This window comes from Piliocolobus tephrosceles, chromosome 16 (genome assembly GCF_002776525.5).
Source record: "Piliocolobus tephrosceles isolate RC106 chromosome 16, ASM277652v3, whole genome shotgun sequence".
NCBI lineage: Eukaryota > Metazoa > Chordata > Mammalia > Primates > Cercopithecidae > Piliocolobus > Piliocolobus tephrosceles.
In genome coordinates this window covers 6401407-6413743 of record NC_045449.1, presented here as the reverse complement: position 1 = coordinate 6413743, position 12337 = coordinate 6401407, and the positions used below count along the sequence as shown (strand labels likewise).

Here is a 12337-nt window from a genome sequence, read left to right as displayed (position 1 = left end):
ATTTTGGAGCCAGGGCGGGTGGAGCCATCCCAAGGCTGGCCGGGGATGGGCGGAGCCGCCCGGCCCCATATCCCACAGTGCCCCGGGACCGGAAGAGAGAGCCGTGGTTTCCGGAACTTCCCCCGCCACTCTGGGCTTTTGCTCCGCCAGGCTGGTGGCGTTTTGGTATCTTCGTTTGTTATGGCCGCTGCCGTCGCTATGGAGACAGGTGAGTAGCTCTGTGATGTTGGAGTCTTCGCAGATGGAACTCCCCTCGGCCCAGACCGCTTCCCCGTGGCCTCCTTCCAGGCCTTACTCTTGGCAGGGTTAATATTTGGACGAGGAGGTGAGAAGGCTCTTGTAGCGTCTAGAAAGACTAAGGTACTCTTTGCAGTTTTCCTAATTTGGTTTGTTCGCACATGTTTGCTATTCAGACACCACCCCACCAGCTCCCTGGCGTGGCTGAGACTAAGGGAGAGGACTTGTGTGTTAAACCGTGTCCTCCTTGATTGGTTTTCTGCTTCTCACATGAGCTTGCCTAAGTTTGAAATATCGTCGCCGGACTTTATGTATCATTCTGCTACTGGTGCTTCTTATATGCATACGCTCCATGATCTTTTAGGCTCTCCGCAGTCTCTTGCATCCTAACTTTTTCTTAACTGATTCAGCACGTAGCTTTTGCAAAACGTAATCACTGTTAACAATTCTTATAACGCATTATTAAAATAGGGGAAGCCATAGTTGTTACAGCCTACTTTAGTGATCACTGTTAAAATTCCTACATAGTGGCCCACGAGTGGTAGGAATTCTCCGTTTGTGTTGCTGCTTTCTTTGATGGTTTCTCTTTAATTTTAGAGAAACTTCTAACTCCTTTTAATCAGGGCTCCGCTTTTCTTAGATTTCGAAGAAAGGTTTTTCTCCCCCCACTCCCAGTTTAGGAAGACCATCTCAGCATTAGTCAGGTTTCTTTATTGCTCTCTCCTTACTACAAATCAGCATTATATGCAGTGACCCTTACTTTCCATGATTTTTGCTGTCTTGTCTCCTAGATGATGCTGGAAATCGACTTCGGTTTCAGTTGGAGTTGGAATTTGTGCAATGTTTAGCCAACCCAAATTACCTTAATTGTAAGTTGTTAAGCACCTCATTAAATTGAGTAGCTATTAATGATTTGTGACAGAAGGGTTGCAATTCAAAATAGTATCTACTTTTACACATTCTCAATTGAATGACATTACATTGCTGGTATACAGATATAATTGCGCACTGGGATTTGTGTTTTGAATTCAATGTGTGTTGGTGGTGGGGGTTTTATGTAAATAGATCCTTTACATTAGGGGTAACAAAGCATAAAGATTGGTTTGACCTACAGACTTTTTTTTTTTTTTTTTAATGCTTTTCAGTTCTTGCCCAAAGAGGTTACTTCAAAGACAAAGCTTTTGTTAATTATCTTAAATACTTGCTTTACTGGAAAGACCCAGAATATGCCAAGTATCTAAAGTAAGTTTAATTTTTATAATCCTAAGCATGTGTATACTTTATAATAGATTTCTTCGTTTCACATTGGCAAAAATGTATTTGGAATCTCTCCACTTCTTTTCGTTGTCACCATCTTAATACAAGACACCCTTATCTCTAACTTGTATCACTGCAGTAATCTACTCCCTGGTTATCTCTGCTTCCACTTTTACCTTCCTGCCCCCCTCTCCACCCCAAACCAAACCAAGCAAAACAGCTTTCTACACAGAAACCAACTTAATCATTTAAAACTGTAAATCAGAACACTTTACTTTCTTGCTTAGAACCTTTCAATGACTTTCCATACCATGCAGAATAAAATCCAGTCTCTTTTCTTGGGCTAAAACCCTATATGATCTGGCCCTGCCTTGTCTGACCTTGTCTTTCACCACCCTCCCCATCTCACCAGGTTTCTGGTCCCGAAGAACTCACAATCTGTAAATGTAGTGACATAAGCCATGGCTGAAATTAAAAGAGGGTATCTGTAAGGAAGGTGTTTCTGGGGTTATTTGGAGGAGGTGATCTTAACCTGAGTCTTAGAGTTGCCATCTTTTATTTAAGGCCTCTTATGTGCCAGGAACAGTGCTAAATGCTTCATATGCATTAACTCATTTATATATATATATATATATTTACCATTCAGGTCATTCAGCAGACACTTTCCTGTTAAGGCTTACTGAGTTGCAAGAAGCATATAACCACAAAGCAATTCCCTTTTAATGATTTAAAAAAACAAAAAAACAAAACAAAAAAAAACCACCTTGAACTCACGCCTGCTTTGTCTTAAGCAGGGAGAAAGCAATAGTGAACCTTTAAAAAAAAAAAAAAGTTTGAGAGGAAAATGTTTCAAACTTGTTTGGAAGTCACTTTTCTGTGTCCAATAACAGTTGACTCACGAAGCATATACATCTTATGTTGCCTGCAGGACCCTTTGCACCTTTTCTGGCTTTTTATCCATTTAATAATCCAAAGACAAGACTTTTAAGAAAAATAGATTTCAACGAATGTTGTATGTATGTAGATTTACAGACTCAGTGTTGGAAGCCTTAGCCACCAACAAGTTTAATTTTACCCACAAGGTTGCCGAGAGATGGTCATCTACACTCTGGAGACTTTCATTGAGCCCATGTTACTCTGTCAGGGACAGCTGATTCGATTGTTAGCCAGATGTTAGAAAGTTCTTCCTTATAGTGTGATATAATGTCTCTCCTTGTAGCTCTAGTCTCATTGTAGTGTTATCCTTCATCTGTCTGCAGTCACATGAAGTCTATTTGTCCCACTACTGGTGACATTAATTTTGATAACTTGGTTGTCCCAGGTTAAGCTAGAACCATTCTATACCCTCTTGAGGACAACAACCTTCCAGATACTTACATTCAAGAGAGATTGCAGATTAGCCCCTTTTTGGCATTTTATTCAGTCTGCAGAAGATTTTAATTTTTTTTTTTTTAATACTTGCCAACATTTGAAGATCAGAAAGTTTTATATAACAAATGCAGATTTCCCGCTACTCTTTCAAATGTGGAAGATCTAGTAACCATAAATCTTAATTCTCCCAAGTCAACAACTGGCTGAAGCTGAGAGCAGCTGTCACTACTAGCTGCTTTCCACCTGGTGGAAGAGACACTTTCTACCACTTGGCCTGCTTCATTGACAGCCAGTAGGTGCCACTATAACATCTCTCTCCATCTGTTTTTCTCAACTACCCTCAGCCGTTGTGCCATGGTGTCCAGGAGTTCAGGTTCCCTCCATCGGATGTTTGGCAGTTGTACTTTGTGCAGTTCAGCCAAGAACTAAACACAGGCCCTCATGTGTGGTCAGAGTACAGTGGGCCAGAGGTCCTTTCTTTTCTTCATGTGGACATATACCTCTATTAATTCAACTTGTTTATATTACTTTTGCGGGTAGGAGTGGGGAGAGGATCACATTGTAGACTTGCTGGGAGCATTATGTCAATTAAAATCCTTCAGTTCTTATTTTCATCAATGTTCTCCCTATCTTGTTTATTTTTAAAAACACCAAATGCGGAACTTCCCTTTTATACTGCTTCTGTTTCGTCTTGTTGACATGTAGCCTATCTGAGTATGATTCTTTATTGTCATCTAATGTATTCTAATGTAATCACTGCATGTCTAAATTCTAGTTATTGACTAAATGCTACTTGAGACCATTCTCTTGGTTGTCACATTATTTTACAGTTGAAGAAACTGAACCTTAGAGAGGTTAAGTACCTTGTTAAAGGCCACCCGGCTGGAACTTATATCCTGGTTCCTTTTAACTACTAATGCTGTCATGAAAGGGAGTTAGCCAGGGCAGGTGTGAATAGAGCATTCTAGCATAAGCAGCCAACAATTAGAGCAACTGTGTATTTTTAGTGTGTAGATAGCAAACCTTTCCTGTCTTGGAAGTTACTATCTTAGAAGCATGTATTAAGCCCTCTATTCAATGTGGTGTTCACATCATTAGCATTGGTTTCATTTGGGAGCTTTTTAGAAATGCAGAGCTCAGGCCCCACTCCAGGCCTAAGGAATCCATCAGCATTTTAAGAAGTGGTTCATATACACGTTAAAGTTTTGGAATCATTGCTGTAGTATCCTGTTTTCCACACTTTAGTCATTTGCATATCACGTGTGCAACTTTGGCTTTATCTGCTTACTTCCTGAAGGGGGCCTGCCTCTCCACACCTGTGGTATTTCTCGTCAGGTGGAGACCAAAGACTGAGAAAAGAAATAAGACATAGACAAAGTATAGAGAAAGAACGGTGGGCCCAGGGGAACGGCACACTCAGCATGCGAGGACCTGCACCGGCGCTGGTCTTGGAGTTCCCTCAGTATTTATTGATCATTATTTTTACTATCTTGGTGAGGCGAGTGTAGCAGGGCAACAGGTGGGGAGAAGGTCAGCAGGGAAACATGTGAGCAAAGGAATCTGTATCATGAATAAGTTCAAGGAAAGGTACTGTGCCTGGATGTGCACATAGGCTAGATTTATGTGCCCAAACATCTCAGCGTAGCAAAGAGCAGCAGAGCAGTATTGCTGCCTGTGTATCTCACCTCCAGCCACAGGGCAGTTTTCTCCTTTCTCAGAATAGAATGAATGTGAATGGTCGGCTTTACACCGAGACATTCCATTCTCAGGGACTAGCAGGAGACAGAAGCCTTCATCTTATCTCAGCTGTAAAGAGGCCTCCCTCTTTTCACTCCTCCTCAGCACAGACCCTTTTACGGGTGTCGGGCTGGGGGCTGTAAGGTCTTTCCTTTCCCACGAGGACATATCTCAGGCTGTCTCAGTGGGGGAAACCTGGACAATACCCAGGCTTTCTTGGGCAGGGGTCCCTGTGGTTTCTGCAGTGCATTGTGCCCCTGGTTAATTGAGAATGGAGAATGGCGATGACTTTACCAAGCATACTGCCTGCATATTGTTAACAAGGCACATCCTGCACAGCCCTAAATCCGTTAAACCTTGATTCAATACAGCACATGTTTCTGTGAGCACGGGGTTGGGGCTAAAGTTACAGATTAATAGCATCTCAAAGCAGAACAATTTCTCTTAGTACAGATCAAAATGGTGTTTCTTATGCCTTCCTTTTCTACATAGACACAGTAACAATCTGATCTCTCTTTTCCCCACACTTCCTATATTTTAATGTATTTTAATTGTCTCAGTTTTTGTCTTTTCAACTTGAAATAATTTCACTTACAAAATAGCTGGAAAAATAGTAAAGATAATTCCTATATTTTTTTCACCCAGATATTCCAAATGTCTAACACTACAATCAGCAAAAATCAGCACATTAATATTGTTACCTATTCTACAGACCTCACTCACATTTTGCCAGTTGTCCTGCTGGGGTGCTGTATGTAGTACAGGATCCAGTCTAGGCTGTTGTCCTGCTGGGGTGCTGTATGTAGTACGGGCTTTAGTCTAGGCCCGTTGTCCTGCTGGGGTGCTGTATGTAGTACAGGATCCAGTCTAGGTCTGTATGTTGCATTTTGCTGTCATGTCTTAGTCTCCTTTCATCTCAGTGGTCTTTTCTTTTCCATGACTATGACAGAAATGATTTTGTATCCTTCATGTATCTGCAGTCACATGAAGTCTGTTTGTCTCACTACTGGTGACATTAATTTTGATAACTTGGTTGAGGGTGGTACCTTCTAGGTTTCTCCATATTAAGTTACTATTTTTCCTTATGTATTAATAAGTATCTTATGGGGAAATCCTTTGAGACTATGTAAATATCATATTACATGCCCATTTTAGCATCTTTTGAAGATATTTGTTTGAAACATTTTTTACTGTGGTGATTTCCGAATTGTCATTCTGCATTATTAGTTTGGAATTCGATTGTAAGGAAGTACATTCCCTTGTTTTCTATTTATTCTTTTATTAAAGAAATTTACATCCATTTGGTATGGACTTTTAGATTCTTATTTTTATCCTGTGAATTAGAATTATGTATTTTCTTGCTCTGAGTATTCTAGATTTGGCCATTGGGAGTCCCTTCAAGTTGGTTCCTGAACACTTTTGATCGTCCCAATAATTTTTAGCACTTTTTCTTCTGGCACTACGTAATGTTCCAGGCTCATCTTGTACTTTCCCTCTCCTATCCCTGAATCACCCTTTTCTCCAAGGAAACCTGCTCCTTGGATACCACAATCTGGACATTGTGTGCTCATTAGTACCACAGTGTCATTGCTTCTAGGCCCTCTCAGTACACAAAGCTCAAGAACTCTATGTATGTATGTGTATACATGCACACATGTATACATCTGTTTATCCTCTGTCTGTCTATATTAAAAGCCGTAAGTACACACTGATGTTTTCAATACCAGCTCAGTAACACAGGGTTCATTCTAGCCTTTTTCCTTTCCTTGTCTATAACTCCTTTTCTGATAGCCAGAAATTTGGCTGTCCTTATCCACAGTATATTTACTTGTCCAATCCTAGAGGATATCTAATTTCAGAGCTGGTATATCCCTGTGGGCAACAAGAGTACAATGTATGTGCATAGTTCTCTTTCAAACCAACTCACTTTTAAATGAAAGTTGTCTTTTTATCACTATTGATGGAAAAACAAAGAACTATCAATTAAACACAGAATTAGTAAAATATGTTCATGTTCTTCACGTTGGAAACCACTAGAAGGGAATAGCATGGTTTGTCCCTAAATTTTCACTCTGCTTACCAGTTACTGTGTTGTGTGGTCCTGAGCAAGTTTAAATTTAATCTTTCTGAACTTAAACCTCACTTTTCAAAAATATTGCTGAACACTGACCTTGGATGACCAATCAGGGAAAAAATCCTATGCTACCAGAGTGTACTAAGTTACTGTTAAAGAAATGGTAGGCTACAAGATCATTTTTAAGAGAATAACTTAATTAGACCTTGGCATTATTTACTTAAATTATGTTGTTCATTTACTTATAAACTTAAACCCAGGTACCCTCAGTGTTTACACATGTTAGAGCTGCTCCAATATGAACACTTCCGAAAGGAGCTGGTGAATGCTCAGTGTGCGAAATTCATTGATGAACAGCAGATTCTACATTGGCAGCACTATTCCCGGAAGCGGATGCGCCTTCAACAAGCCTTGGCAGAGCAGCAACAGCAAAATAACACATCGGGAAAATGAAAAACCGGATACAGATGAGGCTCTCAATACATGTATATAATGTATTTCTTTTGTACAGTGAAGACAAAAAATGAAAACTCTTCCTATCTACCTTTATTATGGTAGCCCCTAGAACCTTTAGTGTGCTTTTTAATCCAACTTTTTATTGTTAATAGACTATTTCTGTTAAACCTGAATTGGTCTACTTTGATTTCCCTGTGGATTTGTAAGGTGTTTTTGTTTTTTTTTTTTTATGCATTTAGCATAATCAGCTGATTAAGAATGGAAAAGTTAGGTGCTTTAGACCAAATGAGGCACTGGGGCATGGGGTAGGGGTGGGCCACCATGTATAATGAATCCTAAGGCTAGCTCTTTCTGACATGTAGTAGGGCAAGGCCATCTCCTGGAACCTTACTGTCCCTCAGATCAACTACTCTACCACTCTTATCTACGTAGTGAGGGTAGCGGAGTCAGTGACCTCTTTAAATCACAGGATAGGAACTGCATGAAGGTTCTTAAATTCTGCAGGACAGGAAATACCTGTATTACCTGCTTTGCAAGGTGGCTTTAAGAATCACTGTGGCCTCATTTGACCTAGTCATGGCAGGACAACTAGTGGTTAATTACTAACTGTACTCTTGACTTTAGAACAAACATGAGGAGCCTCAAATACTTGTGCTCATTTGGGAAAACTAACATTGATTTGGGAGGTACCACAAACCAGGTGCTATGTTAAGTGCTTCCTTGAATTCTCATTTTATTCTCAGAACCTTGTTTATAGAAGAGAAAACTGAGGTTTGGATGGGGCGAGTAACTTGCCTGTGGTTACACAGCTAGTAAGTGGTAGAATCAGTGTGACTGACTGCAGCTTGGAGTTCTTCCCACCACTGGGTTATATAGTCTCTCCAGCCCCTCTCCGCCACCTGCCTTATCTCAAGTAAAGCACATTGAGATAGCCATAAAACAAACTGCCTCTAGTGCTCAGGAGTCGGTTTTTTCCTAAACAAAACAAAACTGCCTGAATTAAGCAGAGGCTGGATTAGAGGTAATATGCTTTCCTTCAGTGGTGAAGTTAGGTTCTACATTCCAAAATCAAAGAAGGGGTTTCAGGAATATCAGTTGCTTTGCAGATGCAGAGAATTTAAAATAAAAGATCCTGATCTTTTGAAGGATTTGGAAGGTGTGCTCTGCGCCTTTAGGAGTTTTTAGGTATTTCCGTCACCTTCAATGATACATTCCTTTGAGCCTTTACTGCTACTTCTGAAGACTTGTTTATATCTTAAAAACATCCATATATTACAGGCAAACTAAAGGTTCATGGATTTTAATAGCACTCTATTGTTTAGACACATGCCAGTTTTTAACCTCATTTATTGCTAACATGAATTCAAAGCAATATACAGTTTTATTGATACTAGAACAAATCAAGAAATCAAGACATGATTGCCATCATAAAATCTTAATCTTCAGAGAACAACATTTCCACCAGGTTGGCCTGAAGACACTCAGATTCTACCAGTTTTTGAGGCTGTAAGAGAAAAACAGTCAAATCTTCACTACTATAAAACGTTATTAGGAGTGGAATGGGTTCTGCTTTGAATGACACTAATTTTTGAACACAGAAATTACGCAATTCAGAAACTGTCAACTAGTTATAACAAGTTTTATGAAAGAGTCAAGATATTTGCTGTAGGATGAATCACTAACATACTTGGCCGAAGAGACTTAAACCCCAAATACCAGGAAGCTCCACAGACTAAAACAGGAAACAGCAAGCCCAGTGCCCTCTTCTTCCCCTCAACTCTTTAATTTAGGATCCCAGGGGCATGACTGAACTAGAAGAGGTGCCCTTAGTTTTTAACCAGAATTATGAATTAAATAGAAAACAACTGTTGATGCCAGTGTTTTAAGGAATTATGAGTCAACCTATTTTGTGGCTATAGAATTTTTAAAGAGTGACTTAACATGAAAAAGACCTAATAGCTAGATATTTACATTATTAGTGTATTGGGATTGGCCATAGGAATGGACTTTCAGCAGCACTCTCAACAGCAATGGAATTGAGATGAAATGTCAAGATCTTTTCAAATCTGGATCCACAGCAAGTTAAAAGTTTTGACAGTGAATTACAGGCCCAGCATATTTAAAGATACTTACTGTTCCATACTTAAGTAGTGTAGGCACTGCTGTTACTTTCAAGTTTTTTCTGAAGTCATTATTTGGATCTTTCCAACTGTTCCAAAAGAAAAAGTGAACATGAAAAAAATTTACTTGGTTTATTACAGTGTGCTTAATATTTGACATATTCCTACATTTAATTTTTTAGTAATCACTGTTCTTGCAAACACTTAAAAAACCTTGCGGACTATGGCTTAATCTGTTAATTACCCTGTGCAAAGTTTTAAAGTGTGACTAAGATATAAAAGTAAAGCCAGCTAAGTTCTGGGCTTACACCAGACCAAATTCGTTAAATTACCCTTACTTACTTCAGGTGGGAATTTTAAATTTGTATTTAATAGCTTCTGATTGTTTAACTTGTCAGACATTGCCTTATAACACAGAAACTGGGTGCATCCCTGAGGCCCTTCCCGCCTCAGTGTGCAATGTGTGCATGTCTGTGCAGTAGATGATACATTGCCACTTACTAAGGCTTTTCTCCTACTTGACAGTAGATGAACACACATCCTTCACTGATGTGCTTCAGCCCCTCTCGTACGACTGGTTCAGCTTTAAAAAAAGTTGAGATAAAATAATCGCACGTCAACTCTAGAATCAGGCACTGATAATCTTTTCCCCTTCCCCCAGTCTTGGTAAGTACTCAGACTTTAACCTGCAGCTAACTGAAGAGGTCAACAGAAGTCAGGTGTTCACTTCTGGTCTTAGAGCCACGTTAAAGGTAAGGACCAAATCCCAGTCCCGATTTGCCCCCGCACCACCGCGCCCCTAACAATGGAAAGCACATGTATTTACTGACCAACTCACGTATCCTGTAAGACTCTAATGGTACTGGGGGAGTGAGAAGTTTTAAGGAACTAGATTCCAAGATCATCCGGGTAAAATGGTAAAAGGAAGAGCGCTCTTGGCAGGACGGGGTAGGATTTAATAGGAGTTGACATGGGGACAGCTTAGATTGCCCCGCGGATGTCTAGAACCAAGACTCTGCCTCCGCTAAGCCCCCTTTCTGGTCGTAGGTTCGGCCTTCCTGCCATTTCCGTTAGACAGCAGCCCCCGAATCCCGGCCTCACCCTGTACGCAGTCGGGGCACCAGCTTTTCCCTCCGGCGTCCTTAGAACCCGTAAAGTAGGCGAAAATGGTCTTGCCATTGTGCTTTTCCACAGCCCGGTGGAACTCCTCGAAGCCGGACACGCTCACCTCCTCGTAGCGTGCCATTGGCACGACATGCAGCTGCTGCTGGAGGAGTGCGCGTCTCGCTGCGGCGGGCGGGTCCCACGTGGGCGGGGCGAAGCTGTTTCCGGATGGGCGAGAGGGCGGAGCTTGCGGAAGCCAGCGCCGCTGAAGAGTACGGGAGCCTCTGAGGACCACAATCCATCCGCATGGCTTTATGCTCTAGTTTCTCAGATTTTTCTGCGCTCGCTGCACTCCCAAGCCCAGGCCTCTACCCTAATCTAGTCCCAGCTCCGACCCCATGGACACTGGCTGCAAAACTTAACGCCTGACAACACCTGGATCCTTCAGTAGTTCGGCGTCTCAACGGCTCCCAGGCCGCCCTGCGCCTGTTGCTATGGCGACTGTGCGGGCGGCCGGAAGCGCGGCCTAGTTGGGGCCCCCCTTGCCCGCCTCCCAGTAGCCGCGCCTCGCCGCAGGCCAGGTGGGTTCGGGATGGGGCATGGGGGGATTCTGGGAAGCTGCTTTGAGTCATGGACCTGGGGGAGAGGAGATCTGACTCGGAAAGCCTTTGTTGTTTTGTCCCCCCAATTACCTTTTCTGCCGTCTAGGCTTTAGGGGGGCCTGGGACTGGGGGCGGGTTCCCGAGACTGGGCGGGGGTGGGATGGGTGAGGGGCTGGGAGGGAGAAAGGCTGCGAGGCCGGAGCTGAGTGTATGAGTGCCTGTGTGGAGCAGCTTAGGGAGCGAGGTGCTAAGACAACCCAGGGCCGCGGTAGGGAGGAAGGGAACTGCCCTGGAGCTATGAGCCGGGCGACTGGCCGTGGGACCTTGCCCAGGCTGCGCCGGGGCGAGCAGGCGGCTAAGATGCCGGGTCGCTGCGTGGGGCCCTGCAGGTCGGGGCGGGGAGTTCGGCGGCCGTGGGGGAAGAGACGGGGCGCAGGGACGTCCCGAGGCCGTGGAGCAAGGCGCCGGGCAAGGTCCTTGGAGTGGGAGACGCGCTGTGTGAGTGCAGAAAGGCCGCAGGGCTGTCAGCGGCCGTGGGGGACAAGACAAGCGGCGGACACAGCCGACGCCGCCGGGGCGAATGAGGATTTGGGAGCTCCTGGGCCCCCAGGCTCCATCGAGGCTGCAAGGGACCCTGGGGCTGTGTGGGTGAATGGGGTTGTTGGGGAGCCCGAGGTGGTGGGGCCTGCCGGGGCTGTGTGGGTGACCGGGTCTGGGGAGGAGGAGGCCGAAGATAGGAGTCCCCGGGGCTGCGAGGGAAAAGGTCGCCCAGGATCTCTGGGCCATGAGAGCATTCTGCACCTGTGGCTCAAGGTGCAGGCTATGAGGGCCGCCTCGGGATGTGGGGAGGGAAGTAGAGTCGAGCTCCATCCCGTGCCTGTAGGAGAGGGGCCTGTCGAAAGGGGTGTTCCTGGCCGAGCTTCCTGGGTAGAGACAAGCCGTGGTGGTCTTACAGGGCCCTGGGTGAAGAGCCAGGCAAGGGGGATCCCTCGGGCCCCCTCAGGGCCTACAGTTCTGGGCTTAGGGGCCGCTTACGAGAGAACCTTAGGCTTCTGTGGACAGGGACAGGCTGGGAGGGTGCCTCCTCCTGTGAGTGTGCCTGGGGCTCTGGCGTCAGGTTCTGAGATGGCCCCGCACCTGTGGAGGGGACAAGCTGTGGGGGTTCCTGGGACTGGGGAGGAGATAGGCTATGGGCTTGTCCCAGGCCCTTGTGAAAAAGAACAGGCTGTGGGCGAGCCTGGGACCGTGGGGTGGCCTGGGGCTGTGGGAGCGCCCAGAGCCGTGGAGGGAGAGCTGGGCTGCGGGGGTGGTGCAGGGCTGTGGGGGAGAGGACATTCCCCGCAGATTCCTGGGGCTGTGGCACATGAAGCAGTCTGTGG

At 44.3% G+C, this 12337-nt stretch overlaps 3 protein-coding genes across 5 annotated transcripts in view; 2 read left to right on the top strand and 1 right to left on the bottom strand.

Annotated features, from left to right (window-relative positions):
* Positions 1-10: 10 nt before the first annotated feature.
* MED31 (mediator complex subunit 31) lies at positions 11-7312 on the top strand. The gene is made up of 4 exons (XM_023184473.1): positions 11-208; positions 1029-1106; positions 1383-1479; positions 6937-7312. Exons 1-4 carry the CDS (start codon positions 46-48, stop codon positions 7127-7129), a joined length of 531 nt encoding a protein of 176 aa, XP_023040241.1. The 5' UTR covers positions 11-45; the 3' UTR covers positions 7130-7312.
* Positions 7313-7348: 36 nt separating this feature from the next.
* Positions 7349-10812, bottom strand: TXNDC17 (thioredoxin domain containing 17). The gene is made up of 4 exons (XM_023184474.3): positions 10354-10812; positions 9754-9835; positions 9266-9341; positions 7349-8636 (listed from the first exon to the last, which is right to left on the bottom strand). Exons 1-4 carry the CDS (start codon positions 10496-10498, stop codon positions 8568-8570), a joined length of 372 nt encoding a protein of 123 aa, XP_023040242.1. The 5' UTR covers positions 10499-10812; the 3' UTR covers positions 7349-8567.
* KIAA0753 (KIAA0753 ortholog) overlaps positions 10618-12337 on the top strand; it is a 64370-nt gene continuing 62650 nt past the window's right edge. For 2 of the 3 annotated variants that reach the window (XM_023184469.3, XM_023184467.3), the window contains exon 1: positions 10618-10937. The gene's annotated coding sequence lies outside the window, so the exon portion shown is untranslated. The remainder of the gene's footprint in view (positions 10938-12337) is intronic. The other variant, XM_023184470.3, reaches the window with a different exon arrangement.